The sequence below is a fragment of the Vombatus ursinus genome, unplaced genomic scaffold (genome assembly GCF_900497805.2).
Source record: "Vombatus ursinus unplaced genomic scaffold, bare-nosed wombat genome assembly UNPS02014798.1, whole genome shotgun sequence".
NCBI lineage: Eukaryota > Metazoa > Chordata > Mammalia > Diprotodontia > Vombatidae > Vombatus > Vombatus ursinus.
The window spans coordinates 82,843,337-82,869,432 of NW_020954576.1; the positions used below are offsets into that span (position 1 = coordinate 82,843,337).

Genomic DNA, 26,096 nt, shown 5'->3' on the forward strand with positions numbered 1-26,096 from the left:
TCCATTGTATATATTGTTTGTTGATTAAGAAAAGGCATTTGACTGAATGGAACAAAACACAGTTTTACAGGTTCTGTTACAACAAGATGTCTCCCATCTAGACATGAAAATCATTCAAGATTCCTTGGCAAATGTAACAATAGAAGTGACCTTGTTGAGTGACCCTCTGATAACACGAGGAAATGTATAAAATGGTGAATGTCGTATCATGGAAAAAAGCATTTACTATGTGACAAGAACTGTACCAAGCATTGGGAATATAAATAGAAAAACTTGTTATTACATGTTTTTAAAGATCTCACATTCTAATTGGAGAATACCAAACATAGAAGAGTTTATGTGCAAGGCCAGTGGAAAGTCTCTCTGGTCCATAGGTTACAGCAGTATTTGGGAAGGAGAGATCCTGGGGGGAATCTACATGGTGAAGGCTCAGGGTCCACTGGGGAAGGAGTCTCATAGTGCTTCCAATATCAGGGCCTTATGGTGGTCTCTGTGTATGTGGGGCTCAGGTGATTGGGGGTGGACATTTGAGGGGTACCTCAAGTTTCTGGTGGACTCTGCTCTCTAAGGGCCATAGTGGTCTTTGGACATGAGGGCCCCATATATTACTATGACAGAGGTAATCAGTGCAAAATAAGTCAAAGAGGAATTCCCTGTGAATAGTGAAGTCCTTCAAATGTTCCTGTTTATAAATGACATTACACAGGTACAGCATGAAACTCCTTCCCCAGTGGTCTGACCCTAAGCCCTCACCATGCAGATTCCCCCAGAATCTCTCCTTCCCAACTGCAATCTAAAAATCCCTGGCCCTGCTGCTGCGAGCAATGGGCTACAGGGACTTTCCTTTGGCTTTGCACAGACCCTGAGACTTTCTGGAGCCTCCTGGAAGAGATCTGTAATCACTCAAAGTAGTTGTGGCCTGTCCACCCACACAGGAAATACCAAATGGATGAAGACTATCTATTCCTCATTTTTCAACATACATGTAGACGGACATACTATAAAGCTGGACCATCAGTGTGTATATCTGGGACAGTCAGTACCGGTGGACAATGATTTGGGCCCGGAATTAAACAAAAGTTGAAGAGTGGGCTGTTTTGCATCCAAAAATTGCAAACCTCCTATAAAAGCAAAGGCTTATCTTTTTGGAACCAACATTCCACCAGTGTTGCTCTCTGGCAGTGAAACATGTAATGTAACTGCCTACAAAGAACTGAAAACGAGTATCTCAAGAAGGGAAACAGAGAAGCACATGGCAGGTGTGAGCAGCCTATACTATATAACCAATAAGAAATTGAATAAAAAAATAGGAGTAAAAGATGTCAACAAGGGATTGTATGACAGGAAGAAAAGGTGGGCTGGTCGAGCAGCCAGAATGATGGATGGTAGATGAACAACCAGAGTGCTCCCCACTGGTACCCTTTTCATGTTGAGAGAAATTGAGTCAGGCCCCCGATATGTTGGATGGACCTCTTGTGGTAGACTTACTGAAGGTCAAGAATGAGAGCGATAAAGGATGGGAAAGAATGGACGAGTTTTGATCTGTAGGTTTGGAGGGAACTTCCAAATCGACGAGATTGCAGATCTTCTTGAGTATATGTATTTGTATATATGTGTGTAAATGTCTATATCTATGTTTATATACATATGTGTGTGTAAATGTAACAGGGTATTTGGACAGGAGGCTTAGACTTCTTTTTGGATTGTGTGTATTTTCCCTATGAGTAGAGAAAAGGAGTTGAAAATTAGCCGGGAATCATGGGGGCTGTAGTCTGAAGGGATAAAGACTAGACTATCTAGAAATCAGAGTTCGGGGTATGGAAAGGAGAATGGTGGGGTTCTTTCAGACTAGGAGATTGTGAATTTATCAGAGAGTAGCACAGATGACAGTTAATGAGAACAGTTGGAGAGTACAGTTGGTGATACAATCTACAATGTCGCTTCCAGAGAGGCAGTGCAATCCAGATCATAGTGTCTATGTCCAACTCCAGATTATCCTTCTTCATTTTTCAATGAGCTTACTGCCTAATTCACAGTCTTTCCCTCCTCCCACACTCTTGCCCTCATGCTGTTGTTATCGCTGTTGTTCGGTCATTTCCAGTTGTGTCCTACTCTTCGTGACCCCATTTGCAGTTTTCTTGGCAAAGATACTGGAGTGGTTTGCCATTTCCTTCTCTAGCTCATTTTACAGATAAGGAACTAAGCCAAAAAGGGTTAAGTGACTTGTCCAGTGTCACCCGGCTAGGAAGTGTCTGAGACTGGATTTGAACTCAAGAAGATGAGCTTTCCTAACTCCAGGCTCAGCACTTTATTCACTACACCACCTAGCTGCCCTGTCCTCATACTAGGGACTTCAATATACATTTAGATGCTCCCTCAAATATCCTAAATTTTTAGTTCCTCAATCAAATCAATTCCTACAAACTGGGAACTCCTCCACTCTTCCATTTTACCTCAGCTATATCAAGAGATAGTATGGGTATGGACCCATGATCTTTGCATCACATGTAAGTGTTCCACTTCCAATTTACAAACTCTGATTTCCTTTCATCTGATCAAAATCTTTTATCATTCCACCTTTCCCTTTACCTTACACCCCTAATCCTGTATTTTGTCCTCACAATGCTCTCCCATCCTTCCATCCCTCAGTTCCTTCCCAGGCTATCACCCCTGCACTGGCTACATTCTGCTCCCTTCCATATCTAAATCCTTTGGTAAACTATCTCAACTCCACACTTTCCTCAACTCATAAATTCCTTGAGCCCTTGCCCTGTCACCAATAATGTCTTGCCAAAACCTAACCCTGAATTATTTACATTATCACATGTTGCTGAATAGAGCTCAAGGAAATCATGAAACTTTGCTACCTAAGTCTATGACAAATTTTATGTTCTCCTATCTCAATTGGGTGTTCATTTCATCAAAGCAATCATTCTACTCCTTCCTGATTAATTCTATCCTACTCTCCACAGTAGCTGTATGAAAAACTTGTGTCTCCTCAAGTTCTCCATGGCATCTCTTCCCCCCACCCTTTCAGCTGATATACTGAAAAAAATGAATCCACTCACCCAGATCTCCCCCTTCCCTCTTCCTCTTCCTTCTCCTCATATCACTCAGTCATCTTCACACATTTCACCCATTATCTCCTCCATTCTGTTCTTAGATGAAAAGATCACAATTCTTCTTGCCAAGGCCAACTTCTTTAAAAGTACCCATCACCTCATCCTCTCCTGTCCTCTCTAGAAGATTGTTACCTCCAAAATCCTCACTTTCTCTTATCTTCAGTCTTTCCTTTCTTCTGGCACCTTCCTTTCTGCATACAAGTATGTCTTCTTCCTCAACAGCAACAAAAAAAAACAACAAAACAAACCCTCATTTGATCCAAACATCTCCACTAGCAGTAGTTGTATATCTCAAGGGTTGGGTTTTTTTTTTGTGAAAAACACCTTGAGAAAGCTGTCTACACTTAGTACTTTTTCTTCCTCTCTTTTTCCTCTCTTCTAAGCGCTCTGTAATCTGGCTTCCAAACTAATCTTTCAACTCATACTGCTCTCTGCCAAGTTACCAGTGATCTCTTAATTGTCAGATCTAGCAGCCTTTTCCCAATCTTCATCCTTCTTGACCTCTCCTGCAAGATTCAACAGAGTTGATCACCTTATCCTCCCTATATTATCCCTTCTCTGGGTTATTATGACATTGCCCTCTCCTGGTTCTCCTCTTATCTGTCTGCTCATTTTCAGTCTGCTTTGCTGGTCTTTCATCCATGTCACACCTACTAACCATAAGGAATCCACCAGGCTCTGTCCTAGGCCTTCTTTTACTTTCCTTCTGTGAAATCTTAGTTAAGGATCTCAGCAGCTCCCATGGATTTAGTTATGTTCTCTATGTAGATGATTCCCAAAAATATATATCTAGCCCTAATTTCTCTCCTAAGCCACAATCCTGTATTATCATCTGTCTTTTAGACATCTCCAACTGGATGTTCCAGATGGTTTCCAAATTCAACATGCCTAAAACAACTCATTATCTTTTCCCCCAAATCTTCCCCACTTCCCAACATTTTTATTAATCTTGAGGTCACCACCACTCTCTTCAGTCACAAGGATTCACAAACTCAGTCATCTTTTACTCCTAACTTTGAGTCACTTCATATGTTCTCCAATTCAATCCATTGCCAAATCTTGTTATTTCTGCCTTTACAATATCTCTCATATGTCCCCTTCTCTCTATTCACATAGCCACCACCCTAGTTAAAGTCCTTATCACCTCTTCCTTGGACTACTGCAATAACTTTTTTTAGAAAAATGATATACTTTTTTCATTCAGCAAAAATCTGCCTTCTTTTCTTCCCATCCTAGGACCCTCCTGCTTCCTGAAAAATGAAGAAAACTTCCATTATAAACATGTATAGTCAGGCAAGACAAATTTCCATATTGTCCATATCCAAATATATATGTGTACAGGTATACATATACACACATATATATATATGCATATGTACACATCTGTCTATATCTGTATATATAACACATTATAATTTTAATTATGATATGTAATATATAATATATAATATATAACTCTGAGTCCTTCCCCTGTCTATCAGGAGGCAGGTAGACTAACGAAGCCATCATTTGTCTTTAGGTATTGTTGTTGGTCATTACGCTGATCAGAGCTCCTAATTCTTTCAGATATGTTTGTCTTTACCATATTATTATCATTGTATAAATTATTCTCCTGGTTCTTTTCACTTTACTCAGCATCAATTCATATAAGTCTTCCCAGGTTTCTCTGAAACAATTCCCTTCATCATTTCTTATAGCACAATGGTATTCAATCACATGTATATACCATAACTTATTCATTCTTTCCCCACTTGAGGGGCATCCCCTCAGATTCCCATTCTTTATGACCTCAAAAAGAGCTACAAATATTTTTGCATATCATTAGTTAGACTTTGTTTTGCTTTGGATTAATCCACTCTCCCTCTAATTCCCCCAATCTCTTCTCCCTTTTCCTTCCTATTTCCCTATTGAGTGAAATACATTATTGTACTCAGCTGTGTATAGGTATATTCTTCCCTGCAATAATCTTCTAATGTTTCCCTGCCTCACATTTTTCCCCACTCCAATCCATCCTCCACTCAACTGTCAAAATGATTTTTCTAAGATGTAAGTCTGATTATATCACTTCCCTGCTAAAGGAGCGCCAAGTGGCTCCCTATTACCTCTAGGATTAAATATAAAATCTTCTGTTTGTCATTTAAAGCCCATCATAACCTAATCCATTTCTACCTTTCCAGTCTCCTTATGATTTACTGCCTTCCATACACTCTGAGATCCAGCTGCACTGGCTTGTGTGATTTTTTTTCATACACAACAAACACTTCATCTCCCATCTCTGCCTTTGCCTTGGCTGGTTCCCAGGCTATCATCCCTTCTCACCTCTGGTTCTCAGTTTCTGTGCCTTTCTTCAAGATTCAGATCAAATCCTACATTCTGTAGGAGGTTCTACCTGGTTTCCCCATCTGCTAGTACCTTTCCTTCTGAAATAACCTTCCATCCACTCTGCATACATCTTATATGTACCTAATTATTCTCACATCATCTCCTATATTTGAGTATTAGCTCCTTGAGGACAAGGGCTATTTTTGTCTTTCTTTATACCTCCCACACTTAGCACAGTGCTTGGCAGATAGTGAACCCTTAATAGATGATTGTTCATAAATGACAGTGGAAGGAAAGGTGGAAATGCAACCAATAGAGAGAGTGGCAGCCCCAACAGCAATGTGATGGTGGGTGATTTGATGGTGGACTGATAGTAAGTGTTGATGAAGCTGGAGCTTTGCCTCTTTGTCCTTCCTACCTTCAGAGGAACAGAGCTGAACTATTTCTCTCTGAGAAATTCCCAAAATCCATGAGGTGCTCCTAATTTTCCTTTCCTCTCTGATTTATTTCCATCTTCAAACAGAGGTCAGTTTACTACTGTGTACTTTTCTGGTCTTTACATTTCTGAATATCTTGTGATTGAACTGTTTTCTTTGAACACTTTCCTTGACATAAAGTTCATGATCAGTGATGACTGTTGTGTGTTGTCAATCAAGCAGTCAATAAACATTTATAAAGTACTTACTATATGCCAGGAACTGGGCTAAGTACTGGGGACACAAAGAAAAGTTAAAGACAGTCCCTGCTTTCAAGGAGCTCACAATCTAATTGGGGAGACAACATACAAACAACTTTTTTGTTGTTGTTGAGTCATTTCAGTCACATTCAACTCTCCATGACCCCATTTGGATTTTTTTTTTTTGGCAAAGATACTGGAGTGGTTTGCCATTTCCTTCTCCAGCACATTTTACCAATGAGGAAACTGAGGCAAAAAGGCTTAAATGAGTACCTACAAGCTATATTCAAGATAAACTGGAGATAATCAACAGAGGGAAGGCACTAAAATTAAGAGGGATTGGGAAAGACTTCCTACAGAAGGTAGGATTTTAGCTGGTACTTGAAGGAAGTCAGGGAATCCAGGAGGCAGAGATGAGGAGGGGGAGTATTCCAGGCATGAAAATGCCAAGTGGGCCTATTTGTATCTTTATTCCATTTCAGGCAAAAAGGAATGAAGGATGACCGGGGCTATCTGGGAATACACAGAATTTTAATAGGTCAGAGATCTAATTCTTTGCCAGATATTGGGAGTTTTCCTAACTGGGGCCTCAGCAAGCTATACGTGATGATTGTATAGTTATGACTTTGTTAATAATTTCCTGACATAGATGCATTCTCCTAAACAGCAAAAGTGAACCATGTAGAGCAAGGGCCATTTTCCCCCCAGGAAGAAACAAGCTCCTTGTTGCAAACAGGTGTGACTGCTAAAAGAAAAGAATCATTAGGCAAGACTCTAGTCTCCAATGCAAAAAGGAAGGGGCATGGTAGAAACAGGAAACCAAAGCAAAGATTATGTTCCTGGTCCACCTTGAGCGAAGAGAAAGCTGTGGTCTGAGAAAAATTGGGCCCTCACTTTTTTTTTTTCTGTTGGAGAAGGGAAACATAGGAGTAGGAGAAGGAGAAGGAGGAAAAAGAGCAAAAGGAGGAGGAGAAGGGGAAGAAGAAGTATTCAGGCAAAATTTTTCCTCTCCAACAACTGCTAAGTTACCTATATATGTGTATCTACATGTACATATATACATATATATATATATGTAGATATGTGTGTGTGTGTGTGTTTATTTGTATATATCTCTGTATCTGTATTTGGTGTGGACCCATTCTTTCATTGAGATAGGGAACTCCCAAGGAGGAAACTCCCTCTACCAATGCAGATCTCAAGTACTCTGAAACATAATCTTAAAGAATTGCTTGACTTCCTAATTCTAATTGCCTCTAAAAGTGTCAAAGACGAGACTTGAACCTAGTTGTTTTTTTTAATTCCAAAGCCAGCTCTCTACCATGTATATGATATTCCAAACCACCTTATCCAGAATTTTATTGCAGTCATCTGTCATCTTTCCTGATCCCCCCAAGAACTAGTGCCTTTTCTTGTCCCCAAATTATTTTCTATGTACTTTAGCAGCTAAGTGCCATAATGAATAGAGCTCTGGGCCTGTAATCAAGAAAATCTCAGTTCAAATGCAGCCTCAGATACTAGCTGCATGACACTGGCAAGTCACTTAACCTCTGTTTTTTGGTTTCCACATTGGTAAATTGGGGATCATAATAGCACCTACCTCATGTGGTTACTGGGAGGATCAAATGAAATAATATTTGTAAGTGCTTAGCACAGTGCCTGGCATAGAGTAGGCATTTAATAAATGCTTTTTCAAAAATCTGTATGCATCTTGTATTTACCTAGCAGTCTCTGAGGGCTCTGATGTTTCATTTTGTCTTTGTACCCTCAGCACCTTGCAGCATCTTGCTTAATAAATGCTTGTTGAATTAAATTAAATACATATACGCCTTAGCTTTAAATTGCATATAGGCAACATTTCCAGGGATGAAATAAATGAAATATAGAGGGATGATTTTCACAGCTGACCTTTTGCCACAATTGGACTTTATTTGGGGACTAGTTAATGTTTATTGAAATCTAATGCTGAGCTAGTGGCTGTGCAGAACAGATGGTTCTCCATTTTCTATCCCTGATGGTCAGACAAGAAACACACAGATGGTTGAATCAGAATGTGCCCTGGTCACATCTCAGTGGACAGATCACAAATCTTTGATAGTCTAGACTGGAGAATCTCTCCAGAATGCAGCCAGAGCCCTGTCTCACAGGCGTTACTATTTCTCTTACCAATTTCTCTGATCTCCACCCAAAGCATTCATAATCCCATTGCTTGGGCCTTTAGACTACCACACTCAGCTACTAGTAGCAACCTTGACTGTAAATTCATTGCATATTATTTATCTCATATGAAGTTGTTTCTCTTTAGGGGTTTCCATCCCAACAACAAGCTGTTCCCTCTAGCAAAAGTATGGCTGTGGATAGCAGAGAATAATGACCGCACAAATCAGAATTTCCTGAGATCTAGTGTGATCCCCTACAGGTGTGCAGGCATAGTCTTGGGGGAAAACATTACAGCAGGCAGCAGTGAAAGATCTGAGTCTCGTTCCTAAACTGATACATTAAAGAAAGATTCTTCACTGAGATAAATAAATCTGCTACAGCATTCATTTTAGAAAGTGGACCATCGCTGTTTTTGCTGTTGAGTTATTTCAGTCATGTCTGACTCTTTGGGACCCCATTTGGAGTTTTCTTGGCAAAGATACTGGAGTGGTTTGTCATTTCCTTCTATAGCTCATTTTACAGATGAAGAAACTGAGGCAAACAGGGCTAAGTGACTTGCCCAGTGTCATACATCTAGTAAGTGTCTGAGGCCAGGTTTGAACTCAGTTCTTCCTGATTCCAGGCCTGGTGCTCTATCCACTGTGCCATCTAGCTACCCTGGATTATCCTACATCATTGAAAATATGATTCAATTTACAAAAATTCAGTTTACTATTAACTTTTTGGTAACTCTTCCATTAAATAAAATATGAGAATGCTATACTTGAATTGACTTTAAGTAACATTCTTCTTTTGCTACCAATTACAAAAATCAAAAGTCTGGCTGTCTCTTCCTCTTCTTTGCTTAGAGAATTGGAATATGCAATCCCAGAGTCACAGGATCATTCCCTATTTACCTACTTTTACTTATCTGACTTTGTAGAAATTAGATACCATTTGAAAAGGCAAAGTCAAATTTTCTTATTAAAAAGAAGAGGCAAAGAGGTGAGGGACCTGGAAAATGAGACCAAGTTGTTGAGTATTTGCTCTTTTTCCTAAGTAAGAATGTTGCAATCATAGATGGTGTTTTATTTTCTAGTTTTTAATCCCTAGGATTCTATCTGAGATGTACAAAGACAAACTGAAGAAAACTCTTCCTAATAAAAGACTCCTACTTCTTTTATTTTAATTTGCAGGTTGCCTGAGACCCCTGGCTTCTGCTAATGGTTACGTCAACATGTCTGAATACCAGTCCAACTTCCCCGTGGGGGCAGTGATTGCCTACCACTGCTTCCCAGGATTCAAACTAGAGGGGTCAGAGTATCTCGAGTGCTTATATAACCTTATCTGGTCATATAGTCCACCCAGGTGCCTTGCTTTAGAAGGTAACATCTTACTATCTTCTATGTTTTGTTGAGGTCTGTTAAACATGTACATTCGGATGAGTGGGAGAAAAGCTAAGAGGAAATGCCTGGTACATTTGGCACAGAGATGTATTGTGTTCTACCCTAGTCTTGAGTCCATAGAGTTATTTACAACATCTTTCATGAGATCATATTGACAGTTGACCAGGAAATAAAATAGGTTTCCCCAATTTTTCTATTTTAAACAGTGAGTGAGAGGGGGTAAGAGAGAGTGAAAGTTTCAAGCATCAAAGGCTAAACCGAAAAATATCACTATGTTAAATGAATTGTCTTATAAAATTAATTTTTCTACAACAAATGAAAACAGATTGTACTATAGCATCATATATCTCACCCATTTTTTTCATTGTTATGTCGATGCTTCCACTGTATTTTCATGTACTTTATAGCTGGGTTGTAAATGTTTTGCTGCAAATGCGAATGAGATAGCCTGAAAGCAAAAGCTTTATTTCTTTTAGTTATATATGCATAGATGGACGCGCACACATGATCCTGCAATTACTTTAGAAGGCAGTAAATACTTGAGACCACTGACCAACACATAAGACAAAGAAGGAGAAGGGATGAAAATTGTCAGCCAAAAGGGAGGGCCTGAAGGAATGGAATTCATAAAAACTTCTACTTACTATAGGGAACATGTACACCCTTCTCTCATTGTTTTTCAGGGGTAAATACCATAAACAAAGAGCTCCATCAGGTTGGTTTCTGTTCCCACTTCATCTGTGAAACAAGGGGATTGGACTGGATGATCTTTAAGGGCCTTTCCAGCTATAAATGCTATGATACAAAGAAGGGAGAAGCTAATGTGCTCTTGGTTCCTGTCATCTCCAGCTCACAGTGTAGCACTGTTCATTAAACAGCAAGGTGCTATGAGTGGGAAGGGGAGAGACAGCTAAAACAAAAGAGCTAGGAGATATGGTCTGTCCTTCAAGGAGCTTACAGCAGAATTTACAGTCTAACTTAGAACACCAAACTCAAAAGAAAACAAGAAAATGGTGACACATCAGCAATACAAAAAAAGTCACAGATTCACAGAGTTGGTAGAGACCTCAGAGTTCATCTATATCAATCTGCATCCAGGTCAGAATGATGTCTGCAATATCCCCGAAAAATGGCTATCTGGCCTTCTAGTAAACACCTCCAGTCTTTGTGGGGAGTTCACTATGTCATGAGGAGCTAAGGTGTTCATTCTATTCCTTGGACAGTATCAGTTGTTAGGAAGTTTTTCTTTATATTAGACTGAAACTTACATCTTTGCAACTTTCACCTATGATTTCTATAGTATGCCTATACAGTTGTCCCTTCCACATTATTGGGGCAAGAGGTACAGTGCCCCCATGATCTGGAAAATCTGTGTAAAATTTTTGGCCCTCCCTTTGTACCAGAGAAGAGGTCTGAATTTTTTTCTTATTCTTTTATGAGGTGTTTACAGTACCTTATTACAAAATTTTGGTATATTTATGCTATTAAAAGATAAAATATGTTGATGTTATACAATACTATACATATATTTTATGCATTTCTGAGTTTCTGAATTTTTTCTGTGTCATCTGCTGGCCTTTGTGTGTTGTCTGAGGCTTCCACAAAACTTCTCCCAAATTCCCATTTAATTTCTTATGCCAACCTGCAATATATCAAAAGCACAATGGGGAAAGGTGCTATGTGAAAGGGATAACTGTACTATGACTTCATTCTATACTTTCAAACTAATCAATCAACATAAACTCCTTCCAAATAGGGATTATTTTATTCTTTGTATCTGTGTCCCCAGTACTTAGCACAATGTCCAACAATCTATATCCAAATAGGAATGATGTCTGCCATATTCCCAATAAATGGTCATCTGGCCTTTTTTTTTGTTTAGTCATTCCATCATGTCTGACTCTTCATGATTTTGCATGAAGTTTTCTCAGCCAAGATACTGGAGTGATTTGTCATTCCTTCTCCAGTGGATTGAGGCAAACAGAGGTTAAGTGACTTGCTCAGGATCACACAGCTAGTAAGTGTCCAAGGCCAGATTTGAACTCAGGTCTTCCTGACTCCAGGCCCAGCGTTATATCCACTGAGCCATCTAAGCTGCCTCAATATGTGCCTGACACATAGCAAGCACTTAATAAATACTTGCTAAATGGTTAATCAATAAGAATTTGGCCCAAAGCAATATGCTACATCCTGGAGATGCAAATATGAAGAATGAAGTAATCCCTATTTTCAAGAATATTATAATCTATTGGGCAGCAACATACATATCTAAGTGTATGTAGAATTAATATAAATAGAATGAAGACAAAATAAATACTAGATACTTGAATACAAGGAACTTAGGCAGGGAGGGCTCTAGCCGTTGCCTATTAAGAAAAGTGTGTAGTTATACTGCTTAAGCTTCATCTTATAGGAAGGAAGGGATACTATGAGATCAAAGTGAGGAGAGAATACATTCCAGGTATGGGGGATGGCCAGTGCAAAGGCCATCAGAAGATGGACTGCCTGGTGGGAGAAACAGAGAGAAGAGCAGTTATAATCCAGATTGGATTATAGAATTTGGGAAGAGGATTAATGAATGTATAATGAAACTAAAAAGAGATTTTGTAAGTCTCTAAAAACCAAAAGAGGAGTTAATATTTTCTTCTCGAGGCAATATGGAGATATTAATATTTGTTGAGCGGAAGAATGACAACAGTCAGTATACCTAAGGAAAATCACCTTAGTGGCATCATGGAGGATGTTCTAGAGCAGGGCTTCTTAAACTTTTTCCACTCTCCACTGTGGGCCATCTCTAGTCGTCCTGATAAATATCTGGAGGAGAAAGTGAGGCTGGTGACCTTGCACAGCCTTCCCTCACTCAAATCAAAGTCAGTTTCAAGTCATATCATCATCCTCCAGATGTCATGGTCCTTTTCGAGAACAAAGGACAAACACACACACACACACACACACACACACACACACACACACAAAATTCTTGATCCCTTTTTGCTTTTCGGTGGCATTCCTTGCTGTTGCGTGGCTAGAGGGCATGCACAGTACAAAGTGCACATGCTTTGTATTCAGAACCAAGGCTGGAGTGAAGTTGTATGATGCAACATGGGCAAGCACTGCCAGAACCACCTCAGATTCATTATGCTTTTCATTTTTAATTAATTTTTTGGTCCTTGCGCATTCAGAAACCTTTGACTGTTGCCAAATTTTTCACAACTCATATGAGGTTGCGATCCATAGTTTAAACAGCACTGTACTAGAGCAGTACAAGACTTGAGACAGGGAAACCAATTAGTAGAACATTGCAATAGTCCAGGTAAAAGGTTATAAGAACCTGATCTGAATTGGTGACTGAGTAAGTAAAGATATAAGGTCATATGAGAGAGATATGTAGGTAGAAATGACAAGATTTGGCAACTGATTGGATATATAGAATAAGCGAGAGTGAGAAGTCAAGGATAACACTGAGATTATGAACCTAAGCAAATGTAAAAATGGTACAGCCTTTGGCAGAAACATGGAAATTTGGAAGAAGGCTACGAGGAAGAGGTAATGAGATCTGTTTTTGACATATTAACTTTGAGATGTCTCTGGGACATCAAGTTGGAAATGTCCAATAGGCAGTTGATGATGTGGGGCCATCTGGCTCAGGGAAGAGACTGGAGCTACATGTGTAGCTCTGTGAAGTATCTGCTTAGAAATGATCAGTAAACCAGTGAGAGGGGATAAGGTCACCACAAGAGAGTGTAGGGTGAGAAGAAGATCCTAGATAGAACCTTGAAGAACAACTACGGTTAGGGGTCATGATAGAGATGAGGACCTAGCAAAGGAGAATGAGAGGTAGGAGGAGAACCAAGAGGGAGTACTGATCAAGAATACCTGGAGAGGAGAGAGTATCCAGGGGAAGATGGTCAGCAGCATCAGATGAAGCAGATAAATTAAGAAAAATGAAGACTAAGAAAAGACCATCTGATCTGGCAATGAATGGATCATTGATGACTCTGAAGAAAGAAATTTCAGGTGATTGATGAGATCAAAAGCCAGATTGGAAAGTATTGAGTAATGAGCAGCAAGTATAGACAGCTTTTTCAAGGAGTTTTGCAGAGACACATAGAAAAGATATAGGATGGTAGCTTGGGGGTAGGAGGTCTGGTCAAGGCTTTTTAAAGTTATGGGAGACTTGGACATATTTGAAGGCAGTAGGGTAGGAACCAGTAAATAGGGAGAGGATTTGAGAAAAAGGAGAGGATAATGTAGGATGCAATTTCAAGTCAACAAGCATTTATTAAGCACCTACTATGTGCCAGGCATTGTGTTAAGTAGGAGGATGAAGGAAGGAGGAAAGGAAGGAAGGAGGAAAGAAAGAAAGGGGGTAGGGAAGGAAGGAAGTAAAGGAGGGAGGGAAGGAAAGAAGAAAGGAGGGAAAGAAGGAGGGGAAAAAGGAGGGAAGGAGGGAAGGAAGGAAAAGAAAAAAGCCATCTCTGCCTGCTCTCAAGGAGCTCACGGTCTAATGTGATGAAACAGCATATAAATAACTGTGTACAAAGATATGCACAGGACAAACTGGAGATAATCTTAGAGGGAAAGAACTAGCATTAATAGGAATGAGGCAGGTCTTCTTGCAGAAGGTGAGATTTTAACTGGGATCAGAAGGAAGTGAGGCAAGCCAGGAGAAGGAGATGAGGAAGGAGAGGATTCCAGGTAGAGGAGACAACCAGTGAAAATGCTCAAAGGCTGGAGATGTTTGAGAGCAGCAAGGAGGCCTGTGTCACTGAGTATGTGGAAGAGAGTAGGATGTGTGAGAAGACTGGAAAGGTAGGAAGGGCCAGATTATGGGGCACTTGTTGGAAGAAACTGTTGGAGAACAGGGAAATGGATAGCATCAAGCTTACATGGAGAAGGGTTGGCCTTGGCAAGGAAAAGGGCCATCTCTTTGTCACAGAATGAGGAAAAGGAGAAGAAAGGGAGGGGTTATGCCAAGGGGTTTTGAGATGAAGAGAAAGGGAGAAGAGGGAGCCCATGGCTAATGGCCTCCCTTTTCTCAGAAAAGTAAGAGACAGGTAAGATACTCGACTTTATAAGGTGGGGAGAAGGGAAGGTTATGTGAATAGAAAGGAAGAGAAGGTTTGGAATAGCTCCTATGGGGAGTGAGATAGGGAATCAACTAGGGAGAAACAAAATAATAATAGCTAACATTTATTTAATATTTTAATATTATTTATAGAATATTTTAATTACATTAATGATATATTAATATATTTTATTTTCAAAGCATTTTTTATATATTACATATTATTTGATCTGTACAACAACCCTGTGAGATAGATAGGTGCTATTATTATCTTCATCTTACAGATAAGGAAATTGAGGCTAAGAGAGCTAAGTGAATTGTCCACAATCACCCAGATAGTAAGTGTCTAAGGTAAAATTAAAAACTTGAGTCTTCCTGACTACAAATCTTTTCTGTCCACTGCACCACCTAGCTGCCTTTATGGATTGAAGGCCCAGTTGAGGTTTAATAGCCTAAATTTGCAGTGTACCCTGTTAGCACATTTGTGGGGCTTCCTTTAGTTCTGTCCAGCAGCCCCTGAGCAGCAGTGGAGAAGGCAGATGATGGATCAAGCTAATCTCTCTTCCACATGGTACCCTCTTAAATACTAGAGTTAAAGCTAACTGTCTTATTTGGGTTAAAAATTCACAGGTTTTCTTCAACTATTTTCAAGTCCCCTCAGTATTTGGGTTAGCTTCATTTGCACGTATTCAAGAAGGATGTCAGTGTCCTTCCTAAAGAGGTGCCCAAAAGTGAAGGAAATACTCCATCTATAGTCTGGGTAGGATGGAGGACAGCAGAATTAGTACAACCATCATTCTGGATGCAGCCTTTCTAGTGTTAAAGGAGCCCAAATTTGCATTAGCTTTTCTGACTGCCTCCACACTACTGACTCACATTAAATGTTCAGTCCCCTAAAAAAATAATGGTGGCTTTCTTTTTTTACATGAACTGTTGTGCAGAAACATTTGTAGTGTTGATTTTTCTGAACTCAGGCAGGATTTGCATTTGTCTCCCCATGAAGCATCATGTCTATGTATCATTGATGCTTTTTTTAAGAAAAAAGTCAGAAGTCACTGAACATGACCAGCACAGAGAGGAATGAAATTTACTACATCTTAACAGAACGGAAATGACTCATTACTGATGTGACGTTCATTTGAAAATCAGCTTCTCTGTGTATAGTTAGATCGTTAACTATTTAAAGCTAAGTTCAAAATCACTATTAAATAAAGGGAAAGTTAAAAATGGGAAGACACCGCGTGACGCCGCGTATGATCACAGTGGCTCCAACTCAGCCTGTCCAAACGCTGCTAACAGAAAAGAAGCAAACGAACAGGGGAGGGGAGGGGAGGAAAAGGAAAGACGAGGAGGGGTGAGAAGAGAAATAGACAGGAGGGGAGCGGAAAGGAGAATAGGAAACAAGAGGTAGGAAGGATAAAGACATTGTTACCGTATCCTGAAGAAGGTTAACTGATACAAAATGGGAAGGAATTCAGTTTATGGGGGATCTAAAATGTCAGGTAAAGGAGTCTGAACTCTACTTAAGAGATAATAGAGAGCCATTGAAGATTTTTGACAAGGAGAGTGACATAATATCTAGTCACTCTCCAAGTCTCAGTTTACCTATCTATAAAATGGGGATAATATACTAGGGATAATACTACCTCATAAGTTTGCTGTGAAGATCAAAAGAGATAATATGTGTAAAGCCCATTTCAAGCTTTAAAATGCTTCAAAATGGGAACTATTATTATATCTGTTCATAAGAAAGATTATTCTCACTGAAATACAAAGCATGGATTGAAAGGAGAAAATGTAAACAGGAAAACTGTTACAAGAATCTAAGCAGGTAGTAATAAGGACCTGAATTAGCATGGCAGTAATGGGAATAAAGGCAGCTAAGTGGCACCATAGTGCACACAGTGCCAGGCTATGAAATCAGGAAGATTCATCTTCCTGGGTTCAAATCTGGCCTCAGACACTTACTATCTGTGTGACCCTGGTCAAGTCATTTAACCTTGTTTGCTTCTATAAAATGAGAAGGAAATGGCAAAACATTCCAGTATCTTTTGCCAAGAAAAGCCCAAATGGGGTCATGAAGAGTTGGGCATGACTGAAAAATGACTGAACAACAAAAGTGGGAATAAAAAGAGGGGAGGGCATAGATGTGAGAGATATTGCCAAGCTCAGCTTAGGAAGTGTGATTAACTGATTTTAACTCCTAAGAAGTAAGAGTCAAAGATGCTCCTGAGGTTGAGAATGCAAGCAACTGGATAGATAGTGTTTCTGCCACAGAGAAATCATGAAGTCAAAAGAAAGAAGAGATTGAGAAAGAAAGACAGGCAGCTCAGTTTGGATATGGTGTGTGTAAAGAGACAGTGGGGCAGGCAGGAGGGTCTGGCTCATTCTGGGGCCACCAAAGCACACTGAAGGCCCGATCGGAAAGATAAGAAGAGAACCAAGAAAATGGGGAGTCCCTGAAGCAAAAGAAGGAGTATTCATGAAAAGGGAGAATGATGAACCGTCAAAAGTAGCAGAACCAAGGGAAACATTTAAATATGAAAAACAAACAAGTAGATGAAGTGACTTAGGTACCATGAAGCAGTCAGGTATCGTCAGCTATTAATCAGAGGCCGTTCCCAGACTCTGATTCCCCTGGACTCACAGCCTGCTTGACAAGGAGCTCAATCCATATCTGTGAGAGGCAGAAGCGATGGACTTCTGCAGGGTGGGGTCCCAGAAAATGACTAAGAGGACAAGAGAAAGACTCACGGTAGGGGTCACAGGTGGCAACATATTATCTAGCATCCTAAATAGCTCTCTATGGGAAATTTGTGATCAAATATGGGCAAGATGGGTAGGTAGGTGGTGCAGTGGATAGAATGCAGGACTTGGAGTCAAGAAGACTAATCTTCCTGAGTTCACATCTGGCCTCAGACACTGACTAGCTGTGTGGCCCTGGGCAAGTCACCTAACCCTGTTTGCCTCAGTTTCCTCATCTGTCAAATGAGCTGGAGAAGGAAATAGCCAAACCACTCCAGTTTCTTTGCCAAGAAAATCCAAATGGGATTACAAAGGGTCAGACAAGACTGAAGTGATTGAACAAAAAAAAAAAATGGTGTGAGGCTTTGTTACAGGGGTGTTAAATGAAAAATATCTTGTATACTGGTAAATCTCCATATGAAGTTAAATTGCTGCTGTCTTAAATGTCCTGCAGAGCACCTCAGTCATCTTCTCCATTTCTAGTTAGCACTGTTTGTGATAGAACAAGCCTAAAATTGCAAAATCTTAAACAATAACAATAAAATCACAACTAAAAAAAAAAACACTGGGAACCTGAAAGGATCTGTTTATCTCTGTCACATTCATAATCATACCCAAGGCCAAGGCATATTTGGAATAACCAACATTTTTATGGGGAAATATTTTCAATTTCCCACTTTCCCCATTTCCCGTTCCTGAGAATTTAATTTAGAAAGGGTCAGCAGCATTTCTTGACTACCTTCTTAGCACAGTGCTTGGCACATAGTAGGTACTTAATAAATGTTTATTTACTGAATGACCTGCCAACCTAGGTAGGGTGTGAGCCCCCATAGAGCTACAAAAGAGAATTAAGCTCATGATCCCTGATTTGGAAGAATTTATAGTCTAAGAAATTAAAGAAACCAAAGAAGAATGATCATTGATAGCATCTGTATGGGTCTCTCTACAAAGATGAACCTAAGTATTTATTCATTTGGAGGAAAAGGATGATTTTAACCACCCTTCGTCAGTCAAGTACCTACTGTGTGCCAGGCCCTATGCTAAGCAGGTGATCAATAAATGCTACTGACCTTACAATGTCACAGTATTAGGAAAATAAGGGACCCCAGACACCAGCTAGTCCAACCCCTTCATTTCTCAGATAAAGGACGTTGAGGCCTCAGGTCACACTATTCATGACCCCATTTGGGGTTTTCTTGGCAAAGATACTGGAGTGGTTTGCCATTTCCTTCTCCAGCTCATTTTACAGGTGAGGAAACTGAGGCAAACAGGGTTAAGTGACTTGCCCAGAGTCACACAGCTAGTAAGTGTCTGAGGCCAGATTTGAACTCATGAGTCTTCCTAACTTCATTACCCAGTGTGCCACTTAACTGCCTTTATTCCGATCACTGCCATGCAAATTCAGGTTCTTATTACTACCTGTTTAGACTCTTGTAATAGCCTCCCAAATGGTTTTCCTGTTTATATTTTCTCCTTTTAGTCAGACTCTAGTCCACTCCTTTTCCATGCTTCTTCCCTTTCACATTTTTCCCACTGAATGTCAATTTAAACACGTTGTTATTGTTGTTAAAGCCAGAGTCTCCCCATTTGACTAAGCTGGGTGGGTGGCTCAGCCCTGATTATTCCTGCTGTTAGAGGTGTAGGCCTCTCCCTTAGAAAGGACCATATGTTCTGAGAAGCTTATTTGTGAAGGTTGAAGCTGCTTACTTTGTGTGAGGTACAGAGGCAGCATAGACGTGTGTTAATGGTCTGAAGGGTGGGAAAACAGAAGAAATATTGAGGGTTGTAAAAATAAATAATATGAAACCACAATGCAGTAAACCGTTTCTGAGGAAATGTCAAGAGGGATGCATGCAGAGGCGGTCTTGGGAGAAGAGGTAATAAAAACACACTTAGAATCCATTAAGCACCCAGTTCCATTTAGTCTGGTACTGTGCTCACTAACAACGTGTGACGGTAGGAGAGACGTGGTGCCTTTCCTTCATGGTGGAGAGACGTTCAAAAGTCATGGAGTGTTTGGGACTTTCAGCTAGCATCCTGACTCCCAAACAGCTAGAAACAGCTCAGGTATCCAAGGACAAACCCAGACTTAGATTTAAAGTTAAATCTAGCCTCTCCTGGAAAGGCAGGGTAATTAGATGATGTTAAAGCCCGGGGAACCAGAGACAGAAGGGAAGGATGAACCAGGAAGAGATCAAGAGTTTGGACGCTCTCTGTGCCTCACTTGCCATGTGTTGGTAGATATAAGGGCATGGAGCTTTCCTAAGGTGCTGTTATTTTTTGCTGTTCAGTCATGTCTGACTCTTCATGATCCCGTGTGGGGTTTTCTTGGCAAAGATACTGGAGTGGTTTGCCATTTCCTTCTCCAGATCATTTTACACATAAAGAAATGAGGCAGACAGGGTTAAGTGACTTGCCCAGGATCACACAGCTAATAAGTGTCTGAGGTTGGATTTGAATTTAAGAAGATGAGTCTTCCTGTGGCCAAGTCCAGCCCTCTATCCACCGTGCAATCTAGCTGCCCCAGGGTGTTGCTTACCTAGTTGCTAAATGAAGACAATAGGTTTCCCTACCAGACATCTTTACTCCAGTGGATTTCTAGGAAGGAACATGAAATCAATGCTAGAAAAGATTAGTCAGTCTCATACTCAGCAAAGAGTAAGAAGCAAGCATTTGGACTCAGAAATATGCAATACTTTGTATAAAGCACCGTCATAATTGACGTATCTCATCCAGTGCAATTGAAATTCTCTTACATACAGCCAGATCACCCCATGTGTCCCTTATTCCCTAGAATTAAATGGAATAGTTGGAATGGATATGTTAAATTTTGAGAATATTTCAAAGCCTTTGCGTGGGATATCTGTGGCATTGAAAGAGTTAGTGTGGGTTAGGATGATAAAGTCTTTTCCTGATTTTGTGCCTGCCACTTCCTAAATCTAATATGAGATTACCATGTAGAAGGAGGGATGGATTCCAGGGAAGCTTTAAATGAGGTCACCCAGGGCTCTGGGGTAGAGTTTGGTTGCCTTGTTTATTTGTTTTTTCTCTAATAATGACTCCAAGGACTGCAACTTCTAAAAGGTTTCATTTATAATGACTTGGGCAATGGCTTCTCCAATGTTGACATTTTCAACAGGCTTTTTCTGTCTATACTTCTGGCATTTCTCCCAGGAACAAGGGGACCTGACCTCATTAGGAACTGAACATCTTAAACTTTTTTTGTTGTTTTTATATTTCACCAAATACAGAGGGCAGAATGTCCCAAGTGGTTTTTTCTTCCCTTCCCCTGTTCACTTCAAAGCTCACATGGACTGAGAGAAAAGTTTAATCAGACAGTTTCTGATTCAATTACATGGAATACAGCGGTGTTATTTCATAAGAGCCTTATAGCGTCCAGGGAGCCTTTTAAGTCTATGTCTTTTTATAAGAGGGGAAAAAAAATAAGAAACTGAAAAACCTGTTTGGCCAAATGTAAAATAACTTGAAAGGTTCCCGTTTGGGTTCAAAAATCAAGGCCCATGTAGTTTTTGCAGGTTCTAAGCTCTTGTCCTAGATTTTTCACTGGACTTTTTTCATCAGTAAAAACACACCTAGATAAAAAAAAAAGGCCTGTCACAATTTCTCCTACCAGGAATCCCCCCTTAACTCAAAGAACTCCTCTAGACTTCAAAAGGAATTCTGAGTAACAGACAGGATTTGAACAACAGAGAAATCTGGCCTTTAACCCTATGTTAGAAAGATCAGTGGTTTATTGTTTCTGGCCTAGGCTCCAGCGATCTGAGCTGAATCCTTTCCAAGTCATTCCAGGGATGATTATTACTAGACTACAAAACATTTAATATCAATAGGTCCTGTAAGAAATTAAGCCTATGAACTTAAAACCAACTCTTCCCTCCATCTTGTCCTTCCCTCTCTAACTTGCTTCTCCCTAGGCCCAGAGCTAGGTCCAGAGCACTCGTGCTCTGAGAGTACCAGGAAGCAAGGGACAGCCATTCTGTTGAGCCCGTGGAAAGCAGAGAGAGACCCTATGGACAATTTACATATTTTTACCTACTCCTCATCATACCTCATTTACTATTCTTCAGCTATCAGTCCTCTGTAATGATAATTACAGATCTTCTGCAAGTATTGTTACTATTCACACTTAATCAAAAAGGAAGCAGGAAACACAGAAGATGGGCTGAGGCAGGTGGGATTGTGGCTGCTTCACACTACCAAGAAGGCCCTTAACACCATAGCTAATAATGAGATGTGATTTTGTCATTTGAATCCCCCATTCCCCATCCCCACCTCATCAAACCAAACACAGAAAATTAAGGATTATTTCAAAACATTTATTATTACCTGGCTACCTCCCTTCGCATATTCCAATTCCAGGTGAAAATATGACAGAGCCAATTACAAGTAAGGGATTTCACACGTCTCAGGGTCAAAATGTGTTGTCCTCATTGTCTGTCGTTATTATAATGGTTCTAACATCCAACTTGAGCAGTTGGGGTGAAGTAGGGCTATGTGAAGAGTGCCTTTCTTCTCCTCTCCCCATCCAGCATGGCAGTAAGTTCTTTCCTCATAGGAAGGTGGAAAGAACTATTTCTGATTGTCTCAGGCAATATCCCTGGCCTTAGAATCATAGAATATTAGTTCCAGAAGGTGGGTAGATCAAAAGCTAAGGTCTAAAGAGTGAGGTATCTTATCCAAGGTCACATTGCTACACCTCCCTCCCACCCCCAGTCCCCATCCTTAGAAAAGCCAGTAATTACATGGCTATATTATAAATAGCTTTCATTAGCAGAAATCTCATCAGATCTTGTATATCTCATTTCTTTTTTTTTTTTTTATTAGTTCTCTTGGGGAGAAATCTGCCCTTCCTAGAACTGAAGCAAACATTGGCAATACCAAGCTTCCATTTTTTTCCCCTTCTCTCATGATGCATGTGAGCCCTGTCTGAAACAATATGGAGGCCGCCTTGTAAACAGAAAATGTATTCTGGGACAGTGGCATACACACTATTGCTCAACAGCTTCCACTGCCATGTTTGCTCCCTGGCAACCAGAATCCCTCTATCTGATACAACGTGTATCACAGCCACCTTGTCCGTGACCCTGGCAGGGTTTTTCATTAAAGAGAAATGCAAAACAGCAAGCCAGCCTGTTAATTTATCATTCTTAAGCAACAGTAAATTATTCTAAGAACATTTCTTCTTCAGTTCCTACAATACAAGAAAATCATAGCCTACAAGTCTTACTAGCATTTCATAGGAATTGCAGGGCTTATTATGATTTTTTTTAAATAAGAAGTGATTGACATTAGAATGTCTTCCTCTTCTGAGTCATGTAGCATTCTTCTTCTCAGGAGTAGGTTGTGCTGTAGCGTCAACTGACTGTCATCGTCATCTTCACCTTCATCGTCATGTTGAGTCCTCAAGTGCTGATCCTTACTATGTTAAAGAACAGAGAAGCCTTTTTTCTGTTTTTAACCAAACTCCAAAATCTTTTCCTGTCCCCCATTTTTGCATGGTAGGAGCATAGGATAATAGGTATTAGAGCCAAGAAGAAACTTAGAGATCATCTAATACAATCCTCTTCCCATTTCAGAGATGTAGAGACTGAGTCTTATAAAGATGCTTACCCAAGCATCAGACATAAGACTTGACCCCCAGCCCTCTGACTCCAAATCTGGCATGAGTTCTACTAAACTGTGTCTCTTTCCTCTCCTTTTGGATGGTGTTACTTGTGTTCAGCCCAGTAATCTGGAATTTCTCCTCCTCCCTTGGCCTTAGGTAAGAGTTGCACCAACATAGAACGTCTGACTTCTAAAGTTCTAGACAAGACAGGGGGAATCTTTTCTTTTCACCAGCCTTGCTCTACTTGAACGTCATGTGCGTCAGGCCCTTTCTTCCCTTACTTTTCTAGAGTGGCTGTCATGGGACCTGAGTCACAGTCCCCTGTGCTTGCCACTCTGGGTGGTCTGACACATCTCCCTTACACCTAGGGAGTCTTATACCCTTCCCTTACATAAGGGCCTTAGTTATGGGTGTGTGGCAGAGGAAAGGATAGAAATGGTTCCTTTCCCCCATTCTTTTTCTCCCTCATTGAAAGGTAACCACAGAAAGTGATATTTGGTCATGGTTTAAAGTAGTGATGTCAAACTCAAATAGAAATGAGACACACCAAAGTGAAGGATCCCTGTGAGAACATACTGACTCAGAAACCACATATTAGCATCATCTATGTTTTACCATATTTTTATTTTTTTTAAATATTCCCCAATTACATTTTAATCTAGTTTCTTGCTGCACTTGGAAAGAATGAAGACATGTGTTTGACACCTCTGTTTTAGAAAAGTGGTGGAATGAATAAAAATACACAGAGAAGGACTAGGTCAGAAAAAACAGCTTGTGTAGGAGGTGCTCTGCTTATACTCCTTACTTCCGCCTATATACAGCAGGGATTCAATGTATGCGTAGTTTTCTAAATTGAACTTAGGGAGACCAACAGTGGAGTGGAGTGGAAAGGATACTGGATTTGGAGTCAGAAGCCCTGGGTTCGAATCGTGGTTCTGCTACATCTGCTATGTCACTAATGTGACCTTGTACAAAGCGTACTATTTCTGTGAATTTTGGTTTCTTCATATGTAAAATAAGAGCTCTGAACTAGATTATTTTGAGAAAGTATTAAAATACTTTTGATGTGCTAGGAACTGAGTCAGGTGCTGGGGATTCAAGTCAAAAAGAAAACAGGCCCCTTCCCGACTACTAATGTCTTCTCTCTAAGATTCCCTTCCATCTACTCTTTATACAAGGGCAGCTAGGTGGCGCATAGAGCACAGAGTGCTGGGCATGGTGTCAGGAAGACTCCTCTTCCTTAGTTCAAATCCAGCCTCAGACATTTACTAGCTGTGTGACCCTGGCCAAGTCACTTGACCCTGTTTGCCTCAGTTTCTTCATTTGTAAAATGAGCTGGAGAAGGAAATGGCAAATCACTCCAGTAATCTTTGCTAAGGAAACCTCAAATGGGGTAATGAAGAGTCAGACACAACTGAAACAACTCAACAACAACAAGGAATTCTATAAAGTGGAGGTGAGAAGGAAATACCCTCCAGGAAGGAGGGCTTGCCTGAGATGGGGTGGTGGGAATAGCCTGTCTGGGGACAGAGGCAGGAGAGGAAAGGTTGAGTATGAGTAAGAGCAAACAGTCAAGTCTGACTAGAACATTATTTTCGTGAAAGAGAATATTCAATAAGTGTGGAAAGGTGAGGTAAGAGACAGATTGTGAAGGGCTTTAAATGCCGACAAGAGGAGTTTTTATTTTTTCCTAGAGGCAAGAGGGAGCCACTGAAGCTTCTTAAGCAAGGTAGTGACATGACTGCACCTTTGGAATATCAATTTATCATCTGGTGGAGGATGAATTGGAGAGTGGAGACACTGTGGGCAGGACTTGGGAAGTTACTGTTGTAATGGTCCAAAAGAGTGGTGATAACGGCCTGAGCTAGGATGCTTGGGGTGTGAGTAGAAATAAAGAGGCAGGTGTGAGGTATATTGCAGGGTTAGAATTAATAAGCCTTGGTACTTGGTATAATATGAGAGATGAGGGAAAAAAAAGATGATCTCCAAGACCCCTTCCAGCTCTACTTAATCCCAAGAACCACGGCTTCCCACCAGTGGCTTCCCATCACCCGACTGCATGTCTCTGTCGAAGAGTATCTATGAGAACGGAGAGACCGTAGGTCTGAATGAGTGCGGCAAATGGGATAGCCTTCTGGAATGACCTTTGTATTTAAAGCTTTGAAGTAGGAGCAACTAGTCATCTGTCTAGATCATCTTTTACCTGCCATTGGGAATGCTTTACTTTTTTTTTTTGCAATGAGAACAACACTAGTACAATGATAATTACCAACTTTTCTTTATATGACAAATTATTTTTAATCATTCCAAATTCCAAACCATAAGAGATTTCCTCCTCTGGTATAGTGCTGATAAAGTATAGTAACAAGTGCCCACTCTAAAGCTATACTCTTAGACAGGAGTCAAATTAGCTTAATTTGGGGCCAGGTCTTATGAATTATAATTATCCCTTTTAATCTGGCTGCCTGGGGATAATTTTCTCCTGAAGACAGAAACAGAAAAACATGTTCCTTACCAAGGTCTCTTACTCTCCTAGGAAACACATAGTCAAGGCATTGCCCTCTAGACCCAAATGGGCCAGATTCCGAAGGAGATACACTGACCTACACAAGGTGGAATTCACAGCACTGTAGGAAGGAAGGTCCTTGCTTCAAAGGAACCTCGGCTGTGAGCATTCCACTTGTGAAGGCCAACAACAGCTCTCAGGAAGAAATTCCCCTGTATGAATAGATGCCAGCTCAGATCACCAGCATCAGGCTCGGCCCACCATTGATCTTTACAGGCTATTTATTGCTTTGGGGAGGAGGGGGAAGAATAACATGATGAAAACATTTTTTAAGCTGTGTAACTCCCACCGTTTTTCTTCTCCCAAGCATCAGGGTGGACAGATATGTCAACCATGCTTCTTGATACAAAACCTCAGCATTGCTTATGAGCCCTTTTACCTCCTGCAAAAAGGCAACTAGTGGGTGATAGATCTTGGAAGCCTCTC

The 26,096-nt window shown here is 40.4% G+C and overlaps 1 protein-coding gene across 3 annotated transcripts in view; it reads left to right on the forward strand.

Moving 5' to 3' along the window:
* LOC114049897 (sushi domain-containing protein 4-like) overlaps nucleotides 1-26,096 on the forward strand; it is a 228,872-nt gene that overhangs the window by 150,197 nt on the left and 52,579 nt on the right. For 2 of the 3 annotated variants that reach the window (XM_027871344.1, XM_027871345.1), the window contains exon 5: nucleotides 9,456-9,644. The exons of the other annotated variant lie outside the window; for it this stretch is intronic. In XM_027871344.1, coding sequence (XP_027727145.1) covers nucleotides 9,456-9,644 — 189 coding nt within the window. The remainder of the gene's footprint in view (nucleotides 1-9,455; nucleotides 9,645-26,096) is intronic. 3 annotated transcript variants of the gene reach the window in all.